Source organism: Melanerpes formicivorus, unplaced genomic scaffold (assembly GCF_026170545.1).
Source record: "Melanerpes formicivorus ecotype bairdi unplaced genomic scaffold, bMelFor1.0.p_v2 SCAF_68, whole genome shotgun sequence".
Lineage (NCBI taxonomy): Eukaryota > Metazoa > Chordata > Aves > Piciformes > Picidae > Melanerpes > Melanerpes formicivorus.
In genome coordinates, this window is record NW_027142420.1 from 2,802,526 (window position 1) to 2,826,083 (window position 23,558).

Sequence of the window (23,558 nt, forward strand, 5' to 3'; positions counted from 1 at the left end):
GTGCTGGTTATTGCCACATTTCCCTAATGCATTAGGAAGCAGTCACAAAATGTATTGCCTTTCTTATATACCTGCCTCCACGAAAATCAGAGGCAGATATAAGTTCTTTGTGCACCTTCCCTTTCCCTTAGATTTAATTTTTATTTATTTCTCAACTCCAGGTATCTTTGATCTGAATTGCAAAAATGCATTAGGATAATATAAGCAAAGATATGCTCACCGGAGTCAGAAATTATATGCATCATCTCTAAATCAAAGGGGGGGGAGGAAAAAAAATACACAGAGAATCAGTAACAGATAGAGTTGGGCTTGAAATCTTTTTATGACAGTTCCCAAATATTATGGGGGTGATAGATCATGAATCAGGCTGTTTACCCTATCCTCTTAATAAGATTCTACTTATTTATGTAAAGTACGTTCTACACTCTCAGGACTTTCCAGACTTGTCTTTTCCAGCAAAGGGTAAGAAACTCCACACTGCTTACCACTAATATGAAATAAATCCTTTATTCTATGCTAACTGCACGATCAGGATATATGAACACTTCACAGACCATTAAAACCCTCTGGTAATTGATAAGTAATCGCTCATTTGCTGGCTGCAGCAGTGTTCAGGGGGAAGGAGCCATTCTCTCTTACTAAATGTAAGACGTGGAACTTGCTGCTGTTGCAACACTTAATGCTCGCAGTGCCATATCATTTTTAACACAAACACTCATTTTCTGCCTCCTCCTCCTTACATTTGCTATTAAAATGCAACACAAACCAGCATGCCTCTCATTCTAGCCCTTGGAGGGTTCCATAAGCAGCTCCAAGGAGTATCAGCTGCGGGATTGTTGTTGTTGTTATTATTGTAAATAAATATTTGAGACCTTAAGGAGCAGCTATTTAATCTGGGTATTTAGTTTATTTTGTTTCTAGGAGGTTCACTGCCACCCTTGAAAACTTTTCCCATCTTCAAGGTAGTGCTTTAAATAGCAGCTTTTGATGCAAATAACCCCTCACATCCCAAGGCAGGTTCACACTTGAGTGAATAAACAGCGTCAAGGCATTTCTCAAGCCTTGAATGGTAACCAGGCTGAACTTTTCATACACTAGTTTGTTGGGTTTTCTTCTAGGGAAATGGTTATGCTGAGGAATTTATTCTGCTTAATTGCCTTAAGCATTAAGCAGTTTTCATTAGCCACCCTCTAATCTGGATGAGCAGAAATAAACGGGCTCAGGAAAATTAATTAGTTTGACCCTTCCTGTTATTTATCACTAAAAAAACCCCAATCTTAGATGGGTTTCGCTACTGAACCCAAGAAATCAACCACAAGTAAAACTGATACAGCTCCTTTTAGTCAATATGGGAATTTTTACCAAGTTTGTGCATCAAAGACCAACCAACAGCCCATCTGAAATTCCCAGCAAAACCCCCAGACTTTCTTACACATTTGCCTTGAAGTTAAGAGACTAATTACATTAACTGATTTATTAATAAATGGGGCTTTTTGTCTAATTATTGTAAGTACTAACAGACTGGGGAACCATTTTAAATGTCTAATGTGCCTTGAAACCATTTTTTTTAATATTTTTTTTTCTAGGTTAATTACATTTCTCACTAAAGTCACCACAGATATGCCCCTTAGGTTTTACACTGGAAGATTAAAGACAAAAAAAAAGAAGCAAGGATGATTACCTCATTGGCTAGCTCCAGTAACACCGGGGCAGCTGCATTTTTCATCACCCCATTCAGGTACCTAGACAAGACAAAGCCAGGTAATTCTGCAGTGGCAAGCAGCAAGCAAAGGCCAGTTTACACACAGGATAATAGAATCAACCAGATTGGAAAAGACCTCAGAGATCATCAAGTCCGACCTATTACCTAATACCTAACACCTCCTGACAACTAAACCATGGCTCCAAGTGCCACATTCAAGCCTTTTTTGAACACCTTCAGGATGGTGACTCTACCACCTCCCTGGGCAGCACATTCCAATGGCCAAGAACTCAGCATTGGTTAGGCCACACCTTGAGTCCTGTGTCCAGTTCTGGGCCCCTCAGTTTAGGAAAGTTGTTCAGTTGCTGCAAGGAGGGGTTTGGAGCACAGCCCTGTGAGGAGAGGCTGAGGGAGTTGGGGGTGCTTAGCCTGGAGAAGGGGAGGCTCAGGGGAGACCTTCTTGCTCTCTACAACTACCTGAAGGTAGTACCAGTGCCAGGGGAAGTTTAGGCTCGAGGTTAGAAGAAAGTTCTTCCCAGAAAGAATGCAGAATACAGAATTAACTGGGTTGGAAAAAATCTCAGAGATCATTGAGTCCAACTTATCACCCAACGCCATCTAATCAACTAAACCATGGCACCAAGTGCCTCATCCAGGCTCTTTATAAACACTTTCAGCGATGGTGACTCCACCACCTCCCTGGGCAGCACATTCCAATGGCCAATCTCACTTTCTGTGAATAATTTCTTCCTCACATCCAGCCTAGACCTCCCCTGGCACAGCTTGACACAGCGTCCTCTTGTTCTGTCACAGGTTGCCTGGGAGAAGAGACCAACCCCCACCTGGCTACAACGTCCTTTAAGGTAGTTGTAGAGAGCAAGAAGGTCTCCCCTGAGCCTCCTCTTCTCCAGGATAAACAACCCCAGCACAGCATGTTAGTATCCCCTTTGGATCTCTTTCATTTGGGGGAAAATACCCCAGCATGGAGTATTTAATGGGAAATCACTGAAGACATAAATATTTTAAACAATCACTAACTCTTCAGATTTGTCTCCTACTCATTAGAAAGACAGAGAATCATGGAATGGCAGGGGTTGGAAGAGACCTCTGATGATCATCTAATGCAGGTACATCTAGATCACATTGCACAGCCATCCAGGTAGTTTTGGAATCTCTCTAGAGAAGACTTCACAATCTCGCTGGGCAGCCTGTTCCAGGGCTCCATCACCCTCACCATAAACAAGTTTCTCCTTATGTTCAAGTGAAACCACTTGTGTTCTCATTTGTTCCTACTACCCCTTGTCCTCTTACTGGCCATCACTGAAATGAGCTCATGATCTCCATCCCTGAGATACTGAGAAGCATTTATAAGACCCCCTCTCAGTCCTATGCTTTCCAGGCTTAAGAGGCCCAGGTCTCTCAGCCTTTCTAAATCAAAGAGATGCTCCAGTCCCCTAATCATCTTCATGAGCTCCATCGGACTCTCTCTAGCAGTTCCCTGTCTCTCTTGAACTGGGGAGCCCAGAACTGAGCACAGTATTTCAGGTGTGGTCCACACTAGTGCAGCGTAGAGGGAGGAGGAGAACCTCATTTGGACCTGGCCAGCTCTCTTCTGAATGAACCCCAGAATATCAATCTCAATTAAGTCAATGGTAAAAAATACTAACAAATGAAGATTTTCTTTTAATTGGCTTAAAGGCATACAAATACATTATATCTGTGGTATACTGTGGATACTCAAGGAGGTACCACGGGCAAAGAAAAAGATTTGGGCTCCATATGACCTTTGACTTCAAAAGTACACTTCTCAGTCAGTATTTTACTCAATTCACTACTATCTACAAACACTCAATGCTAAAATTTAAGCCAGATTCATTAGCTGAGCAGTAGTGTAAATACTAAAGGTATAGTCTAGTGAAAGGAAAGTCTATCAGTCCAATTAATGTTCTAAACAGAAAACAAGGAATATTTAAGATCCACTAAAGGGTGATAGAAAGTCATTCTCCTTGATATTTGTGGGTAAGAGGAGCAGACCAAGAGGAGGCAAGCTGATTAGTTGAGGGTGCCCCTGCTCACTGCAGAGGGGCTTGGAATAGATGTCCTTTGGAGGTCTCTTCCAACCCAGACCATTCTATGATTCTATAACATGGCCACACAGGGATGTTTCTGATCATGGCTAAACACAACATCACCTCCCTCACTTCTACTACTTTACCTGTTTGATGTCTGCATTTCAATAACACCTAAAACTTGTTCTCAGGACTTGCTGGGAGTAAGCTACATTACTGGAAGGCACTTTGTGTGTTGCAGCCATGTGGAAAAGAACAACAGTTACCAACGTTGGAACCTGCTGGTTTATCCAACCTGTATTTGTAAAGCACATCATTACTGACATCATTAGAAGGCCACAGCCTCTCCAGCTCTATCATTTTCCATCCCTCAGAAGCCACTTTTCTGCTCATTAGTTACAAGCTATCAAAATTCTTTATCAATTTACCTTTCTGTGGAATGGGTGCAACAGCTTCAACATAAACCTCTCCACAGAGGGCTTTTTGTTTGCAAGTTATTCTGAGGCTTAATGCATGAAGGAAATGCAACCTTTTGCTGTGATCTATTTCAATTCTACATGAAAAATAAACCAAAGCAAACCAAGATGCTTGGTGTATATTTAAACACTGAAAACTTAGAAGAAAGAAAAAAAATACAGTAGGAGGCATCATACACAAAACACCTAACTGGGAAAATTCAGTCTACAGAAGAGAAGGCTCCCAGGAGACCTTCCAGTATCTGAAGGGGGCTCCAAAAAGGCTGGGGAGGGACTTTTGAAGGTGTCAGGGAGTGACAGGACTAGGGGGAATGGAACAAAATTGGAAATGGGTAGATCCAGATTGGATGTTAGGAAGAAGTTCTTCCCCAGGAGGGTGGTGAGAGACTGGCACAGGTTGCTCAGGAAGGTGGTGGAAGCCTCACCCCTGGAGGTGTTTAAGCCCTGGCTGGATGGGGCTGTGAGCAACCTGCTGTAGTGTGAGGTGTCCCTGCCCACAGCATGGGGGTTGGAACTGGATGATCCTTGAGGTGCCCTCCAACCCTAACAATTCTAAGAGTCCATGATTTGTTTGAGACTGATGTTCTAAAACATGCATCTAGTTGATTGAACAGCAAAGCTACAGCTGACAGCGGAGTCATTTTCTGTTAGGGACTTCTAATGCTACTGGCAATTCTGTTATGGACTAACAGGTCTCACAGGCTGATGGCAAGACTGTTCTGAAAAGCTTGCTGATCCTTCTTGTAATTTGCCTTTGTGTCTGCCTAAATACAAAACTAGGAAGTCTCAGCAGAGGAGCACAAACTGTTCCACTTAACTGTACTTCTAATCGCTCCCAACTGGGACCACTGGAAATGAGTACCTTCTAAAAATTGGTAGTTTCTTTCCTAGGAAAGCAACAGGAGCACAATTATCTGCTTAGAAACTGGTGGGAATTGGAAGAAGCGTGCCACACAGCCTGTGGTTTACACTGGTAAGATAGATGTTACAAAAGTCTAGAGGACAAGACATGTTTGTCATGTTTATGCTTGAAGCATTTCAAACTGGCTTCTGACTCCAATAGCCTGCTCCTGTAGCTTCTGAAACATCCCACACAGTAAATCTACTAAACCAGGACTGAGATGAGTTTTCTAACTATTAACCAGAACATCTCTGCTTTTAAAACATGTGCATTTTATTGGGCCATGTTAATACATCTGCAGTATGAAATCCTCAGAAACAGCATGAAGAATGATTTTCCCTACTACCACCACCACGTAGCTTCATACATAATGCATTAGTTATGTACTGCTATCACACTTCAGACAGTACAGAAGGGGGCAGGAGACCAAATCCTCCCACCTGATGTGAGCCAAACTTAATCATACCCACAACCTTCCTGAGACCAACACAACTGCTTCTTTTGCATAAAGCAAGACTTGGTTTAAGTTGCTGGGACTGGTTACCTATCATAAAACTGATTTAAATGCATTGCAAGTAAAGAGTTGTTCTCCCAGCAGTTACAATTAACACTGAAACTGTGCTGGTGGAAAGTCATGAAAAATAGTTAAGACAAGAAAATTTGAGGCCATTCTTCCTAGACATGAATCCACTACTAGGAAAAGTGCAGTGTGATCCAGCACAAATTCTTCCAGAACCAAAAGAGAGAAACCCAAACCCCCCCCAGAACATCACAATTCACACTAGCTGTTCTAAACCAGTGTCTGGTATGATCAGGCTATGCTTAAAGTCTAGGACTCTGCAGAAGCACAGTTAATTGTTTACAAATGAAGGCTTTTTGTTTGTTTTCCCAATTCATGCAGATTAATACTAAGCACAAATATCAGACATCTATAATCACAAGCACGAACTCACTTGCCATGCCAGCTCCTCAGATATGTCAGTCTACAGAGTAATGTTTTAATTGTGTATCTCTACCAGTTATCAGTCTGCCCCAATTATGTCACTGCAAGAGTTTTACTAAAGCCCACAGAAGTAACAGACAGACTATGAGGTGTAGCAAATGCAGTTTGTTAGCTTAAGATGCAAACAATTGTAAAATACTGTAAAATGACAGAAAGGTTTTCATCCTCCCTTAACAGCTATTTCTGACACTTCTGTTGATGAAACAGGAGTGATCTAAAAATTAGTGCTTTAACTGGCAACACATGAATTTAATATGGAACTTTTTGTAATGCAACACAAGTGTGGGTATCAAAACTACAAGCAACTGTAACAGAACAGGCTCCCTTGCTGTAAGAAGTTATCATCAGTACCAGCCTTCATAGAATCATAGAATGTTAGGGGTTGGAAGGGACCTTGAAAGATCATCCAGTCCAACCCCCCTGCAAGAGCAGGACCACCCAGGGCAAGCCACACAGGAACACATCCAGATGGGTCTTGAACACCTCCAGAGATGACTCCACAACCTCTCTGGGTAGTCTGTTCCAGGGCTCCAGCACCTTCACAGCAAATAAGTTTCTCCTCCTGCTGAGGTGGAACCTCCTGTGTTCCAGCTTGAACCCGTTATTGTCTTATCACTGAGCACCACCAAAAAGAGCCTGGCACCTTCATCTTGACACCCACCCCTCAGATATTTGTAGACATTCGTAAGACCCCCTCTCAGCCTTCTCTCCACACCAAACAGCCCCAGGTCTCTCAGTCTTTCTTTGTAAAAGAAGAAGTCTTGACACAGAAACCCTTTAATTACAAACTATAGGCAATATAGAATAAACCCTAGCACACAGACTGTAACAAAAAAATCCTTGTTTATACTGACATAGAGCCAAGGAAGCAAACCTTTTCTTCATCTGACTGACCAAAGGCTGAAAAATGTCAGCATTTTCACTGAAAGACATCTCAGTTTTGGTTATCTGTATCCTTCATAGCAAAATGGAGAATTTATTTTCATAGAAAATTAGCTTCATAATTCTTAGCTGGCATTCCTCACAGCAAAAATCACAGTATCACAGTATCACAGCATCACTAAGGTTGGAAGAGACCTCAAAGATCATGATAGTTTATTTTTATAGAAACTTAGCTTAGTGATTATTAGCTAATAAATACACCAGCTAATAAGCTAATTTGACTGCTAGCTGTCATAACATTTAGCAGTTGTGTTGATGCCCTTAAGCGGGGCGGGGAGGTCATACCTTTGGTAGTAGGTTTCGATAGCTTCAGCAGTGTGATGCTTGGCATGGGTTCTTTTGATTTGTTTCTAGGAAGGAAAAAAACCCAAACAATAAACAAACCAACAACACACAGCAAAACCAAACAAAGAAACTTACAGAGGTGTCACGGATGAAAACAGAGAAATCCCGAGGACCCAGGCACATGTTCCGTGCCCGCGCTTGGATATCTAAACTGAATTATGCTTTTAGATTCGGCAGAGCAGTGACATTCAACCTACCTATTGAATTGAACGTCTTCAGACTGTACTGCAATGTGCCATGTATGTAAAAGCCAATAAGGTCACAATAATTGAATCTAAATAAGTTTACTGAAGGCTGCAGAGGGCAAGGAAAAACTTGTTCTCTCTCTCAACCTTTGTATTAATTTTCCCCCGATTCAATTCCATCTAAGTCGGCTGCGCTCGGGTTTTACAATTCAATTGGCATTTTTAACCAGGAAGAACATTGCTTAAAAACAACTTATTTGAAAAAGTACAAAAAGTAATTCCATAGAGACTTGCCACTTGACTGACACCTGTCATCTCATGATAAATGACTCCATTTTCTGCCTCTCTTGCCTTCTGCCACTCCGGCAATGGTCATTTATCATCATCTCTGTCAGCAATGGAAAGCAGCACTGACAGTGCAAGTCAGCAAACATTTAGCACATGGAACCACGCAACACAGGGAAATTATTATTGTCAGAATAATAATGGTTTAGCATAATTTATTACAGGTCCACCAAATAAGCAAAGGCTAGATGTTATTAGACAGATGGATGGGTAGGCTTGGCAGCCATCCACTGAGACTCAGGCGGTGCTTGATGTGGAAAAGGGAACATCCTCCAAACCAATCAGAAAGCTGGCAGTTCAATTACAAAGAAATAAAGGGACATTCATCATTCAATTAGGCACCTGTCAACCCTCACAAAGGAGAAAACTTCTAACCTGGTACTCCTGGGAGAAGATGCTCAGCAGAGTGGACTGCGATTGACTGGAACAAATAAAAGAAGGACAAAGTTAATTACTGGAGTGCACTGCAAAGAAACAAAAGAGAAGAGAGCTTCAAAGGTAGGCCTGCTGCCCTGTAATCTAACAGAACATGAAAACAAGTGTGGAAAAGTTGTTCCAGATGAACACCTCAGACAAAGGCTTCCTGCTGCTAGGTCAAGGAGAGAGCGTACGAGGGAGGGGAGGAAAATACAGCAAGAGTTTCAAAGCAAAGGAGCATATTGTTTGGGTGATGCCCTTTTTTCAGCTTCAGAACCCACCAAGTCCTATCAGGAGCAGGTAGCCGAGTTAAAAGGGAACGGGCAAAGAGGAAAACAAAGCAAAATTCCCATTAATAATTGATGGAGTTAAATTCCATCCGCAGTTTGGAACACGCCGCTCGCTCATTGGCAACATATTGAAATTCATTTTGTTAGCAGCAAGGGAACCTCTTCAGTAGCTGTCTCATATTCAGGTTAAAAACTTCCCCCTCTGTCAGAAGTAGCATATGGGACCACTGGAACATTCCCACTGAAACTGATGTGCTTTGAAAATAGAAACTTTCACAGCAGGAAGCAGAGATTCCCCGGAGCCGGTCATTTCCAAAAGCTGCCATAAGCTTCATTCATCTAAAGCTCCACTCAATGTCAAACACCTGGCAATGAAGCAACCTGGAAAGCATTCCTCCCAAGTGGGATTTTTTTCTCTCTGAATTGTTAACATTTAGAAATGGGACAAGATATATTCTTTTTTCTTTCCCCCCTCTGAAAGGCAATCAATACGCCGCCGCTACTCTTTTCAATTGTCCTCTGTGGATAGATCTACCTCATCAGATCCCATACACAACTAATTACTCCTGCTATATTTTCCTACTACATGCACCTTGAACAAATTATAGTCTCAATAAATCTGAGTTTTTATGGTACAGCAAAGCAGTATGAATAATTAACAGTTTTTCCTTCCATGAACTCACCTACCCAGGCACAGCATAGGTAGTTCAAAGATTCTGCAGTGTCTAAGGCCTTGCTCTTCTGCCAGATTTCTTGTGTGTGACTTTTAACACCTCTGTCACATCACATGTACATTAAAATGGTCTCTCCCTATCAACTGGTCCCTTTCCCCCTGCAATCTTCACACCTCAGAAATACTAATTTAAGGTGAGGAAGTCTCACTCCCACTTTCAAGAAGGAAAACTGAGGCACAGAACAACTAAGTGGTGTGTTCAGGTTTGAACAGATGGGAAGTCTCTGCAGCACAATATAAAATGTCACCTCTAAACCAACCAGCTGACCCATTAGGGACAAAGTGTCAGCTCCCAGCCCTGGAGCCCTCAACACAGGAAGGACATGGACCTGATGAAGAGGGTCCAGAGGAGGGCCATGAAAATGATCAGGGGGCTGGAACACCTCTGCTACGAGGACAGGTTGAGGGAGCTGGGGTTGTTCAGCCTGGAGAAAAGAAGGCTGCAAGGAGACCTAAGAGAGACCTTCCAGTATCTGAAGGGGGCTACAAGAAGGCTGCAGAGGGACTGTTTGCAAAGGCCTGCAGTGATAGGAAAAGGGGCAATGGTGTGAAATGAAAAAAGGGTAAGATTTAGATTGGATGTTAGGTACAAGTTCTGCACCATGAGGGTGCTGGAACACTGGCACCGGTTTCCCAAGGAAGTAGTTGAGGCCTCATCCCTGGAGATATTCAAGGTCAGGCTGGACAAGGCTCTGGGCAACCAGATCTAGTGGAGGATGTCCCTGTTGACTGCAGAGGCCTTCATCTAGATGACCTTTGGAGGTCCCTTCCAACCCAAGCCATTTTATAATCCTATGATTAACCCAGTGTTATATGAAGAGCTTACTATTTTCCATTATCCTTCTCTGTGCTTCTAGCATCCTTGCCACACCACTGGATCTTGGGCTTGTCTGCCCACTGCAACATCTGTTTGTCAGCAGTAAGCTGAGCCTTGATCTCCAGTATTTTACACAAGAATGTTCACCCTGAGAACTCACTGACTGCCTGTTAAAACTGTAGAAAACTGATAGCACAATGTCTAATGTACAGGTTTATGAAGTGAATGGGATACAGAAAAATTATTTACTACATAGTCAAGAATTTAAGTATTTTTATAATATACATCATTTGACATAGAGGCCAGGAGATAGGTGCCACAACCATACAATCATAGAATTATCAGGGTTGGAAGGGACCTCAAGGCTCAGCCAGTTCCAACCCCCCTGCCATGGGCAGGGACACCTCACACTTCAGCAGGTTGCTCACAGCCACATCCAGCCTGGCTGCAAACACCTCCAGGCATGAGGCTTCCACCACCTCCTCCCTGGGCAACCTGTGCCAGTCTCTCACCACCCTCCTGGGGAAGAACTTCTTCCTAACATCCAATCTGAATCTATCCATTTTCAGTTTTGTTCTGTTCCCCCCAGTCCTATCACTCCCTGACACCCTCAAAAGTCCCTCCCCAGCTTTCTTGTAGCCCCCTTCAGATACTGCAAGGCCACAATTAGGTCTCTTCGGAGCCTCCTCTCCTCCAGACTGAACAACCCCAATTTCCTCAGTCTGTCCTCACAGCAGAGCAGCTCCAGCCCTCTGCTCATCCTTGTGGCCCTTCTCTGGACACCTTCCAGCACCTCCAGATCCTTCCTGTCCTAGGGGCTTTAGAACTGGACACAGTACTCCAGGTGGGGTCCTCAAAGGGTGCACCGAACACTTAGAGCAACCTCAAACAAGCACATGACTAGAAGGGGAACAAAGGAAAGAAATTCAGATTATGTACTTACACAGGCTATACACATATGCAAAGCTAAGGTATTTCAGGTGGATTCATTTAGAGAAGTGGGATACATGTGGCCCCATAATGGCTCTCCTCCTATCCATTATCTTCTGCCAGATCTACAGGTTTGTAGTGGTGGAATTGCATGTAGAGGAAAAAAAGTGGAAAAACCCCAAACCAAAACCAAGGCAGCATTTAACTGGATTTCTGGTTGGAGTTCTCTCCCAGTGACATCTCAATTGTTGTATTTTTAGGCTATTCCCAGTATGATTACTGGACTTACTTTACCATTATCCTATTACACCTACTGACATACAAAAAAAAGTATTCCATTACACCTACTGACATATAAAACAGTATTAAGCCTATTATCCCTCTCTGCACATGTCTGACTCATGTCCATTGTAATTGTTCACTTAGCACAGCCAGCAGGGCCAGGGAGGTGATTCTCCCCATCTACTCCGCTCTGGTGAAACCACAGCTGGAGCACTGTGTCCAGTTCTGGAGCCTCTATTACAGGAAGGATCTGGAGGTGCTGGAAGGTGTCCAGAGAAGGGCCATGAGGATAAGCAGAGGGATGGAGCTGCTCTCCTATGAGGACAGACTGAGGGAGTTGGGGTTGATCAGTCTGGAGAGGAGAAGGCTCTAAGGAGACCTAATTGTAGCCTTCCAGTATCTGAAGGGGGCTACAAGAAAGCTGGGGAGAGACTTCTGAGGGTGTCAGGGAGTGAGAGGACTGGGGATGGAACAATACTAGAAATGGGTAGATTCAGATTGGATGTGAGGAAGAAGTTGTTCCCCATGAGGGTGGTGAGAGCCTGGCACAGGTTGCCCAGGGAGGTGGTGGAAGCCTCCTGCCTGGAGGTGTTTGCAGCCAGGCTGGATGTGGCTGTGAGCAACCTGCTGTGGTGTGAGGTGTCCCTGCCCATGGCAGGGGGTTTGGAAGTAGATGATCCTTGAGGTCCCTTCCAACCCTAACACTTCTATGACTCTATGATTCACTTGGTGTCCATGGATTTTGCCCTTCAGTTCAGCCTGACACTCCTCCTGCACTTTCAATTGCTCATAGCATTTAGAACTTACCATGACCACTAAAAAATGTAGTCCAACAACTGAACATGTTGGATCCACACTGAATTGCAGTACAGAGACATCATGACTGTGACAATGAGAATTCTTTCAATGGCATCATCCAAAGAATTTTGAGCCTTATGACCAGATCTTTCTCCTTCCCCAGGAGAAAGGGATTTACATCTTCATACAGCTGCTTCCAAGTTTCTTCTGGTTAACAATGTTCCCCCCTCAAGCACTAAAATCACTTAGCTGTGGCTCAGCATTCCCTTGCCACAATCCCATTACCACAGCTTCCTGGCAAAATGAAAAAGCTCCTCAAAACACAGCTGAAACATCTCCTGCAAGATGCCATTGACGGGAAACCACACCAGCATGCTTTCAGAAAGCCCTGAAATATAGAGTGCTGTGTACCTGAGAGGGCAGGGAAACCAAGACCATGCATTTGCACTGCAAGACACCACCATCACAACTGCTGATAATGACAGCAGGGATACTGCCATGGAAGTTATCATTACTTCTGCAGGAGCAGCCAAATTTCTAGGGCTCCAGCCACTGTCTGATGCTTCTATAGTGGATTTCAGAGAGGCAAGTGAGCAAACACACAGAGCTGAGACCTCCAGAAAAACAAACCTAACACTGAATAGATCTTTTACTCAAAGTAATATTTCAGTGCTTCATTACTGCCTCACAGAGAATGAACTTTAGAGTAAGCCTCATGGCTTACTGGAAGGCTAAGGACACTTGTTTGTGTTGAGCAAGCTCTTGAAAATCAACTTAAGGCCAAGGTAGAGATCTGCTGATTTTCTGAAACTCCTAATTCTGAGTGCTACTTGTTTTAAGCAATTAATAAATCAGCTTTTAAGTAATTAATAAACTCACTTGTTATCCATCTTGTAGAACTAAATCTATTTGCCAGGAAAACAAGAAAACTCTTCAGTCCTGTGCCATCCACCACTTCTTCCAGATGGCAATGGATCTAACTCCCAGAGCTCTGTTCAAAGCAACCAGCCTCACTCTTCAAATATCCTCTTTTTCTTGTACCCAGAATTCATAACAAACCAATTTGCCTTTTGCAACTCTGAGTTGATGTCAGTGGCATCTGAAAGCTCGTTGCACTTTGTGATTTTCAATACATAACTGGATTTAGGCAGAAAAAATGGGAAATCTGAAATCTGCTCCACCTCATTAGGATGATAAATACATTGGTTAAAAAACTGCATGAGAGGAAAGAAACACATATACTTGATGAACTTAAATTGATGACTGAGGGTGGAAGGGGAATCCTCCTCATACCTATCCTGAAATTCCAGGATGTCTCCCTAAAATACATTTCTCCTGATCTGTTTCAAAGACATGGAACCCAAACAGCCTTTCAGTTCTGGTCCTCTGTAATGCAGCCACGTTGGAAGAGGAACCCCTAAAGAAAGCAATGTTTCTATACTGCTTATCACGTGCTAACCACTCTGCTCTTTTATCCCCAAGTCTGTCCACAAGGCATTTCAAGTAGATCTAGCAGCATCAGTCCAAATGTTTAACATCTGCACTGAGGTGTAAAGCCTTTGTGGCTATCCAGAACTGCAGGATGTAGCCTAACAAGCACCTCAGACATACCTGGGTATTAACCAAAGCCAGTCTGATGGTGATCTCCTGCAGGACAGGAGATGACAACCAGGGGATTCTCAACTTTTCTTTTATGTGTCAGGATAGGAAAAAAGGCTTAGCAGCCTGAATGGTTCCACATGAGGAGCTGGGAATAACAGAAGTCTCAGGAACAACAAAACCCTACCAAAGCCTAAGAAGCATGAGGCTAATACATACCCAAGCACTGAAGAACACGGAACAAGGGAACCTCCAGAATAGTTGTGGCTTTAACCTCTCTTTACTGCAGCTTTTAACATCAATCTTTCCAAAGGTTTTAATATGCTTCTGGTCAGTTCTCTGAATGGAAATTCCCCAAAAGCAGATTGTCCCAGAACATATTGGTACTTCATCATTCACAGTCTCACAGTCTCACAGTATCACTAAGGTTGGAAAAGACCTCAAAGATCATCAAGTCCAACCTGTCACCACAGACCTCATGCCTAGGCCATGGCACCAAGTGCCACCTCCAATCCCCTCTTGAACACCTCCAGGGATGGTGACTCCACCACCTCCCTGGGCAGCACATTCCAATGACTAGTGACTCCCTCAGTGAAGAATTTTCTCCTCACCTCGAGCCTAAACCTCCCCTGGCGCAGCTTGAGACTGTGTCCTCTTGTTCTGGTGCTGGTTGCCTGGGAGAAGAGGCCAACCCCTTCCTGGCTACAATCACCTTTCAGGTAGTTGTAGAGAGCAATGAGGTCTCCCCTGAGCCTCCTCTTCTCCAGGCTAAACAATCCCAGCTCCCTCAGCCTCTCCTCATAGGGCTTGTGTCAAGGCCTCTCACCAGCCTTCTTGCCCTTCTCTGGACACCAAGACTGATTTATCAGAAGTCAGAGAACTGCCAATTTAAGCTAAACCAATATGCATTTCTCTCTCTATGTATGTGTGTGAATATATGTGTTTAAATTGATATATGAGTTTGAACTGACTGAGAGACCTGGGGCTATTTAGCTTGGAGAAGAGAGGCTCAGAGGGGATCTGATCAATGTCTGTCAATATCTGAGGGGTGGATGTCAGGATGAAGGTGCCAGGCTCTATGTGGTGGTGCCCAGTGACAGGACAAGGAACAATGGGTACAAGCTGGAACACAGGAGGTTCCATCTGAACATGAGGAGACACTTCTGCGTGGTGAGGATGACAGAGCCCCAGAACAGGCTGCCCAAAGAGGTTGTGTGGAGTCTCCTTCTATGGAGACATTCAAAACCCTCCTGGATGCACTTGTGTGACCTGCCCCAGGCAGTCCTGCTTTGGCACAGGGGTTGGACTTCATCTCTGGAGTTCTCTTCCAACCCCTAACATTCTGGGATTCTGTGAACTGGAGTAACTAAGTGACATGAAAGTATGAATATCTTTAGCTACAACATGGCTGGGATACAAAACCAATTTTATATATCTCTGTGTAAGAAGCCTTGTAGACAATTAAATATTGCCAGTAGCTACTACTTGGGGAAGTACAAAGCCAACAGAGTGCTGTTGGGAAAATATTCTCATTATAAAAGTATTAATACTATAAAAATTCAATATGCAGATATAGATGATAGGGATATAGATAGATTAGGTATCATAGTATCTGTCAGGGTTGGAAGGGACCACAAGGATCATCTAGTTCCAACCCCCATGCCATGGGTAGGGACACCCTACACTAGATCAGGCTGGCCAGAGCTTCATCCAGCCTGGGCTTAAACACCTCCAGGGACGGCATCCCAACCACCTCCCTGGACAACAAATTCCAGGGTTTCACCACTCTCATGGGGAAGAACTTCCTCCTCACCTCCAGCCTGAATCTCCCCACCTCCACCTTCATTCCATTCCCCCTAGTCCTATCACTACCTGAGATCCTGAGAAGTCCCTCCCCAGCCTTCTTGCAGGCCCCCTTCAGATACTGGAAGGCCACAATTAGGTCACCTCAGAGCCTTCTCTTCTCCAGACTGAACAGCCCCAACTCCCTCAATCTGTCCTCATAGGAGAGCAGCTCCAGCCCTCTGCTCATCCTTGTGGGCCTTTTCTGGACACCTTCCAGCACTTCCAGATCCCTCTTGTAATAGGGACTCCAGAACTGGAGGCAGTACTCCAGGTGGGGTCTCACCAGAGCTGAGTAGAGGGGGAGGATCACCTCCCTCGACCTGCTGGCCACACTTCTCTTGATGCAAGAGATAAGATGTATATAGATTAGATACAGATATACAGATAGATGTAGATAAGATATAAATTATAGATATACAGATATATATATATCTATATAGAGAGAGAGATAGTATAGATTATAGAGATATATAGAGATAGATAGATAGATACAGATATAGATATAGGAATATACACACACATCCATGAGAGGAGGCACCTGCTGGTATGCTCATTCCAGACTTAGTATCATAACACTCAAAATCAAAACAAAATTCAGGTTTACCTGGAGAGCTGCAGCATTGCTCAAATTCTCTGATAGCTCAACAAAAGAGATTGAACTACAGATCACTTACTAAAAATTGCCTTTGCCTCAAAGTCCTTTTCGTACCTTTGGTAGGATCAAAAATAAAAAGCAGAAGCAAATAGTGAAAAGGGAAAAAAAAGCCATCCTGCATTGCAGGCTTGCACTACCCAATGATAATACAAAGATTGAATACATATGCATACAACTTTGCTGCCTACAGCCAGGGTTATGAAAGGAACAGTATGACAAAGCTCTGAGAAGGCTACTTGAGAAGAGTCATCACTTGTATGACCTTGACATTGGCTGGTCCCACAACTTCTATACAATTTAGTGATGTGCAAGAACAGATGATGGTGCAATACATAGAAATGGCAGCATTTAAAATTCATAGTAGCATAAGGCCATTACTTTTCCCAGTGGGCCACTTGAACTTTAATAATGTCTGACCTACTTGGCCAATAAGTTCTAGCAGCAGACAGAGGAAAATTGCCAGCATTAGATACTGTTTGAATGATTTTTCATTTAGAAAGACTTAGAAGTTCCTTTAAGAAAGGGGCACCAATTCTTCCTGTAGACACCTCATGATTTCATGTTTTTTTTTGGTGGCTGTTGTAACAACCAACATATTTTAAACCAGCTGCAGACTATGGACAATCAGGATCAGACCTGCAAAAAATAAAATGCAGAGGTAAATACAAATGGCCAATACAGGCAATGATTGCTCTGGTAGTTTTTTTCCTTCCAGAGTTCAACAGCACAAAGCCCTGTGAGGAGAGGTGGAGGGAGCTGGGGGTGGGTAGCCTGGAGAAGAGGAGGCTCAGGGGAGACCTTAATGCTCTCTACAACTACCCGAAGGGAGGTTGTAGCCAGGTGGGGGTTGGTCTCTTCTCCCAGGTAACCAGCATCAGAACAAGAGGACACAGCCTCAAGCTGTGCCAGGGGAGGTTTAGGGTGGAGGTGAGGAAGATATTGTTCACAGAATGAGAGATTGGCCATTGGAATGTGCTGTCCAGCTGGTGGAGTCCCCACCTCTGAAAGTGTTTATAAAGAGCCTGGATGAGGCACTTGGTGCCATGGTTTAGTTGATTAGGTGGTGTTGGGTGTTAGGTGGGACTCGATGATCTCAAAGGTCTATTCCAACCTGGTTAATTCTGCATTCTGTTTGAAACCTACTGAAATGCCAAAACCACACAGAGACCTTTGAGAGTAAATACTCTTTCACTAATGTTTCCAGTAAAGTCTTTTCTCCAAAACCATAAAACTCCTCTGTGATGTTCAACGTGCAAGCTGAAAAGTATTTTCAGATGCAATACATAAGGAGAATACATTCAGGCAAAAGGCTTACAAAATACAGTGTCAGTGCCCAAACATGGAACTGAAACTCTCAAATATTCTGGCATCAGGCTTCAAAGGCTACAGAATCTTTTCACCTTACACATACTAAGACTCCTCTGGTATCCCCCTCGGAGAGTCCACTGACAAAAGAAACTGCTAGGAGTCACACATGGTTTGCCTCCAACATACAAGTGATGACATCTCCATCTTCTGGTATCCTCTGAAAGTATCTTCTCCACTCTACCAATACATCTCATCAGAAAATTAAATGAAAAATAAAAGCAAAGCTGGGGACTAACACAAGTAGATGAATTCCTATGTCCTTGTCCTCAACTACTTCAAGTTACTTAGAATCATAGGATCAACCAGGTTGGAAAAGACCTCAGAAGTCATCAAGTCCAACTTAGTACCTAACACCTCCTGACAACTAAACCATGGCACCAAGTGCCACATCCAATCCTTTCTTGAACACCTCCAGGGATGGTGACTCCACCACCTCCCTGGGCAGCACATTCCAATGGCCAATCACTCTTTCTGGGAAGAACTTTCTGCTCATCTCCAGCCTAAACTTCCTCTGGCGTAGCTTGAGACTGTGTCCTCTTGTTCTGGTGCTGGTTAGCAAGAAGAGCTTCTTAATATGCAGGGAAGAGTTGGTAAACACATCTCAAAGCAGCAGCATAAAGCAGCATACCGGAAACTGAAAGAAAAATGCCAAACCTCTCCATATTCCCTTTTTGCTCTTAGCTGTACATCATCCACACCTTATTTCAGTCCACTTCAGTTAAGACTATAGAGAATGCATGCTTGTAACTTGGAACTCTTTCTCTTAGACTCCTGAACGTGTTCGGAGAAGGGCAACGAGGCTGGGGAGAGGCCTCGAGCACAAGCCCTATGAGGAGAGGCTGAGGTACCCGGGGGTGCTTAGCCTGGAGAAGAGGAGGCTCAGGGGTGACCTCATTGCCCTCTACAACTACCTGAAGGGCGGTTGTAGCCAGATGGGGATTGGTCTCTTCTCCCAGGCAACCACCAACAGAACAAGAGGACACAGTCTCAAATTGCACCAGGGGAAATTTATGCTCGAAGTGAGGAGAAAATTCTTCACAGAGAAAGTTGTTAGCCATTGGAATGTGCTGCCCAGGGAGGTGGTGGAGTCACCATCCCTGGAGGTGTTCAAGAGGGGATTGGATGTGACACTTGGTGCCATGGTTTAGTAGTCATGAGGTCTTGGGTGACAGATTGGACTTGATGATCTCTCAGATCTTTTCCAACCTTATTGCTTCTATGATTAACCTAAATGCTGGACCATGACACAAATACACACAAAAGTTGTAGTTATCTGATGATGGTAGCTATCTGATGATGGTTGAGCAAGGATGCTCCTAAGCTGCACCTTCAGTGGACCTCTACAAGCAGATAAGGCAAAGAAGCTCCTATTTATACCAAGGATTTATTCCCCACCTTTCCTATCTGCCCTCTCAATGGGGCCAAGGTCCACACATTGGTAACCTCACTTAGAAGCTTACTACTGGAAAGAAGTATTTGATACATTAATTTTCTGTTCATCTTCTTAATTTTGGGATAAATCCATCATGCCACTGTCCCTCTCCCCCTGGGGAGACAATCAGATTGTAGGGTACCTTGTCAAGAGAAGTTTTTCAGACTCCAATTGTAGAAAAAGTGGAAAATAACTTTATATGTTCCCCCCTTCCCCCCTTCAAATCTATATTGTTCTGTATGAACTAGAAGTTCAAATTCCATCTCAGAAAACCATATTCATCAACTAATGGCAGCTTGAAGTTAATTAGGCTGCTCACTTTAGGGCTCAAGCATGAATATGTACAAAGCACAGCGCTGCCAATTTGGAAGCAAACAATCCCCAAACACCCTCAGACAATTTGCTCCTAAAATATATATCTATAGAATCACATTTAGAAAACTATAAATTATATTTAAATTTATTATTTACAAGCAATTAATTATGAAGACAGCCAGGTGGCTTTCATTACAGAAATTACTGTTAATGACACTTGCCTCATGCTGCTACTGTATTTAGCATTCGCATGCCTCACATCTCAAGCACGCATCCTGTTGCGTAGCTGTCTCCAGGGTAAAAAGTGAACACCTTAAGTCCAAAGGAAAGGGAAAAAAAAAAGCTTCCAGTAACCCAATCAAAATTGTTAAGTCCTTAAACAAGTCAGGATCTCACTGATGCTATCCACACAGGGTAGAATTCAAAGCATTTTAGCTCTGTCGAACGTGGATGATGCAGAAGAATAGTTCCAAGTAGATTCCAGTTTGGGAACCCTAAAGATCTCAGGGCAGAAAGTAATCTGTTTGAAGCTAGTCCCTTTGGAAACTTTAGTCTTAAGCCCTAAACAGTGCTTATAGAATCACAGAATTGTTAGGGCTGGAAGGGACCTCAAGGATTTTTTTGTGTGTATGGGCCTTAAACCCATTAAATTACACCATTAAATTACACCACACAAAGAATTAAAAGATCTTGCTTAACACAAATACTATTTTAAAGAGACACTCAAGGCACATTGCAATAGTCTCTTCAGAATGTAAGTAAGGAAATTGTGGAATCATAGACTTGTTAGGCTTGGAAGGGACCTCAAGGATTTATCCAGTTCCAACCCCCCTGCCACGGGCAGGGACACCTCACACTACAGCAGGTTGCTCACAGCCACATCCAGCCTGGCTGCAAAAACCTCCAGGGATGAGGCTTCCACCACCTCCCTGGGCAACCTGTGCCAGGCTCTCACCACCCTCCTGGGGAAGAACTTCTTCCTTATAATTCCAAAGTTTCATTTTAAAGCTACTTGTAATTAGAAAACAAAAAGCAAAGCCACAGAGTAATTCTTGTCTCTCTACCTAGCTGACAGTGCAGTACTCTGCCTCGTATCTTAAGTTATTGTACCATATCTGCAGATATTTACAGAGCCTACTGGCAGCCCCAGGGGTACCACTTGCTGTGTCATTGAGGGAATAAACTAATTTAATTCCACTACTTAGTTCCCATTGGAAGGATGGCAGAAGCACACTAAGAAGGAAACCCAGATGTTCCTTTTTACTAACTAATTTCATTCCACTACTTACTTCCCATTGGAAGGATGGCAAGAACATGCTAAGGAAGAAACCCAGATGTTCCCTTTTACTAGTGGTCTTTACAAAAGCTGCCTACCTACAACTGGCAGGCAATATGAAAGGAACATCTGACAAGTGGTGATCACAATATTACATTAGTCTATTCCAAAACTTCTCTAACCTCCTTTTTCACTCTTACCAACAGGATTTTGATTTCCCTTCCTCCTCCTCCATAGGCATTCTTTGCACTGCTCTGAAATGCTGTGCAGTGAGTAAATGCTTTGTTTCCTGCAGTGCCACAGGAAAGGATTTCTATAACTCTTACTCCATGAACTGAATGGGATCACAGCATCAGGATCTCCAGAGATCATCGAGTCCAACCCCCCTGCCAGAGCAGGACCACAGAATCCAGCACAGGTCACACAGGAACACATCCAGATGGGAGAGAAGGAGACTCCACAACCTCTCTGGGCAGCCTGCTCCAGGGCTCTGTGACCCTCACAATGAAGAAGTTCCTCCTCATGTTGAGGTGGAACCTCCTGTGCTGGAGTTTATACCCATTGGCCCTTGTCCTATCCCAGGGTGCAACTTGAAAGAGCCTGTCCCCTCCCTCTTGACCCCCAGCCCTCAGGTATTGATAGACATTGATGAGATGCCCTCTCAGTCTTCTCTTCTCTAGACTAAACAGCCCCAGGGTACTCAGCCTCTCCTCACAGGGCACCTGCTCCAGTCCCTTCATCATCCTTGTAGCCCTCCCTTGGACGCTCTCTACCAGACCTCTGTCCCTCTTGAACTGGGAAGCCCCAAACTGGACACAATATTCCAGGTGAGGTCTCACCAGGGCAATCATCTCCTATGGAAACAGTCAATAGGTCCAACATACAACATCACAGAATGATACAGGTTGGAAGGGACCTCCAGAGATCATCTAGGCCAGTATCATGCCATAGCAGGTTCACCCAGAGCAGGTTGCACAGGATGGCATCCAGGTGGACTCCAGAGATGGAGATGCCACCACCTCCCTGGGTAGCCCATTCCAGTGCTCCACCACCCTCAACATGAAGAAGTTCCTCTTCATGTTTGAGTGGAACTTCTCCTGCTCAAGTGTGTGCTCATTACCTGTGGCTGGGCACCAGTGAGCAAAGACTGGCTCCATCCTCCTGGCACCCACCCTGTAAGTATTTAGAACCTTCATAAATTTGACCAATCTTGGCAAAATGGGCCCAGAGGCCTTGGTGAGTAAGTGTGGAAAGCAAGGAAGAAGGAAAACTAGTTCAAAAATCAAACATTTGATCTGTGTTAAAATAAACTGAAGATGGCTTCAATATGCATCAAGTTTTATGGCATGACTCAGATACTCTCTTTGAAAAAGAATGTAGAAAAAGGATGTAGCCAAACCACTGGAATTCAGTGAAATCTGACTGTCAATATCCTTCAGGCAGCTTTCAAAAAGGTCTGACACAAAGCATCCCAGCCCTATTCAGTATTCAGTATTATTAAGGTTGGAAGAGACCTCAAAGATCATCGAGTCCAATCTGTCACCACAGACCTCATGACTAGAGTAGGGAGGACACTACTGCCCACTGCAGGCTTGAACTCACAACCTTCCCATTAAGGGTCTTATGCACTACCAACTGAGCCACATGCTGTCAGTTTCCCATTTAAAAGTCTTTATATATTAAAATAGAATGGAATAGAATAAACCAGGTTGGAAGAGACCTTCAAAATCATCGTGTCCAACCTATCATCCAACACCACCTAATCAACTAACCCATGGCACCAAGCACCCTATCAAGCCTCCTCCTGAACACCTCCAGTGATGGTGACTCCACCACCTCCTCAGGCAGCCCATTCCAATGGGCAATCACTCTCTCTGTGTAAAACTTCCTCCTATCCTCCAGCCTAAACCTCCCCTGGCACAGCTTGAGGCTGTGTCCTCTTGTTCTGGTGCTGGCTGCCTGGGAGAAGAGACCAACCCCCACCCGGCTACAACCTCCTTCAGGAAGTTGTAGAGAGTAATAAGGTCACCCCTGAGTCTTCTCCTCTCCAGGCTAAGCAACCCCAGCTCCCTCAGCCTCTCCTCACAGGGCTGTGTTCCAAACCCCTCCCCAGCTTTGTTGCCCTTCTCTGGACTCGTTCCAGCAAGTCAACCTCCTTCCTAAACTGAGGGGCCCAGAACTGGACACAGGACTCGAGGTGTGGCCTAACCAGTGCAGTGTACAGGGGCAGAATGACCTCCCTGCTCCTGCTGGCCACACTGTTCCTGATGCAGGCCAGGATGCCATTGGCCCTCCTGGCTGCCTGGGCACACTGCAGGCTCATGTTCATCCTACCATCAACCAGCACCCCCAGGTCCCTCTCTGCCTGGCCGCTCTCCAGCCACCCTGACCCCATCCTGTAGCAGCAAAGGCCACAGTGCCTTTCTTCTTCCTATTATTCTTTTCCTTGCTCTTCACATGTGGTAGTTATAGGCTATGCCTTTAAAACTTTGTTACAGAATTTGGGCAGGAAAGTAGAAAAATAGAAATAAATTACTATTGGGTGTAAAAAAGGAAAACTAAAGATAATTCTAAACAATTTCACTGGAGAACTACCTGCCATAAGACTGCTTGTAGCAAGACATTCCGGGGGCTTCTCTTCTCTGCTCACTTCGCTCAGGAGAGATTAATCTGCTTCAGCTGACCCTGGCTGCATTATTTTGGTTCAGTCTAACTACTACTTTCTCTCTGCTCCTTTCTCCCTTTTGGACAGGGGGTGAGGATTGAGGAGGCAGAGGGACAGCTTCCCTTGGTCTTCTTGACCAGGGTGGGGTTTTTGTGTTGTCTGTTAATT

General features: G+C 44.1%; 1 protein-coding gene across 3 annotated transcripts in view; it reads right to left on the minus strand.

Annotated features, from left to right (window-relative positions):
* Positions 1-23,558, minus strand: part of CDIN1 (CDAN1 interacting nuclease 1) — a 155,067-nt gene that overhangs the window by 114,111 nt on the left and 17,398 nt on the right. For all 3 annotated transcript variants that reach the window (XM_068162919.1, XM_068162918.1, XM_068162920.1), the window contains exons 2-4: positions 8,344-8,389; positions 7,379-7,443; positions 1,682-1,742 (exon numbers count right to left, since the gene is read on the minus strand). In XM_068162919.1, the coding sequence (XP_068019020.1) occupies positions 1,682-1,742; positions 7,379-7,443; positions 8,344-8,389 (172 nt within the window). The remainder of the gene's footprint in view (positions 1-1,681; positions 1,743-7,378; positions 7,444-8,343; positions 8,390-23,558) is intronic.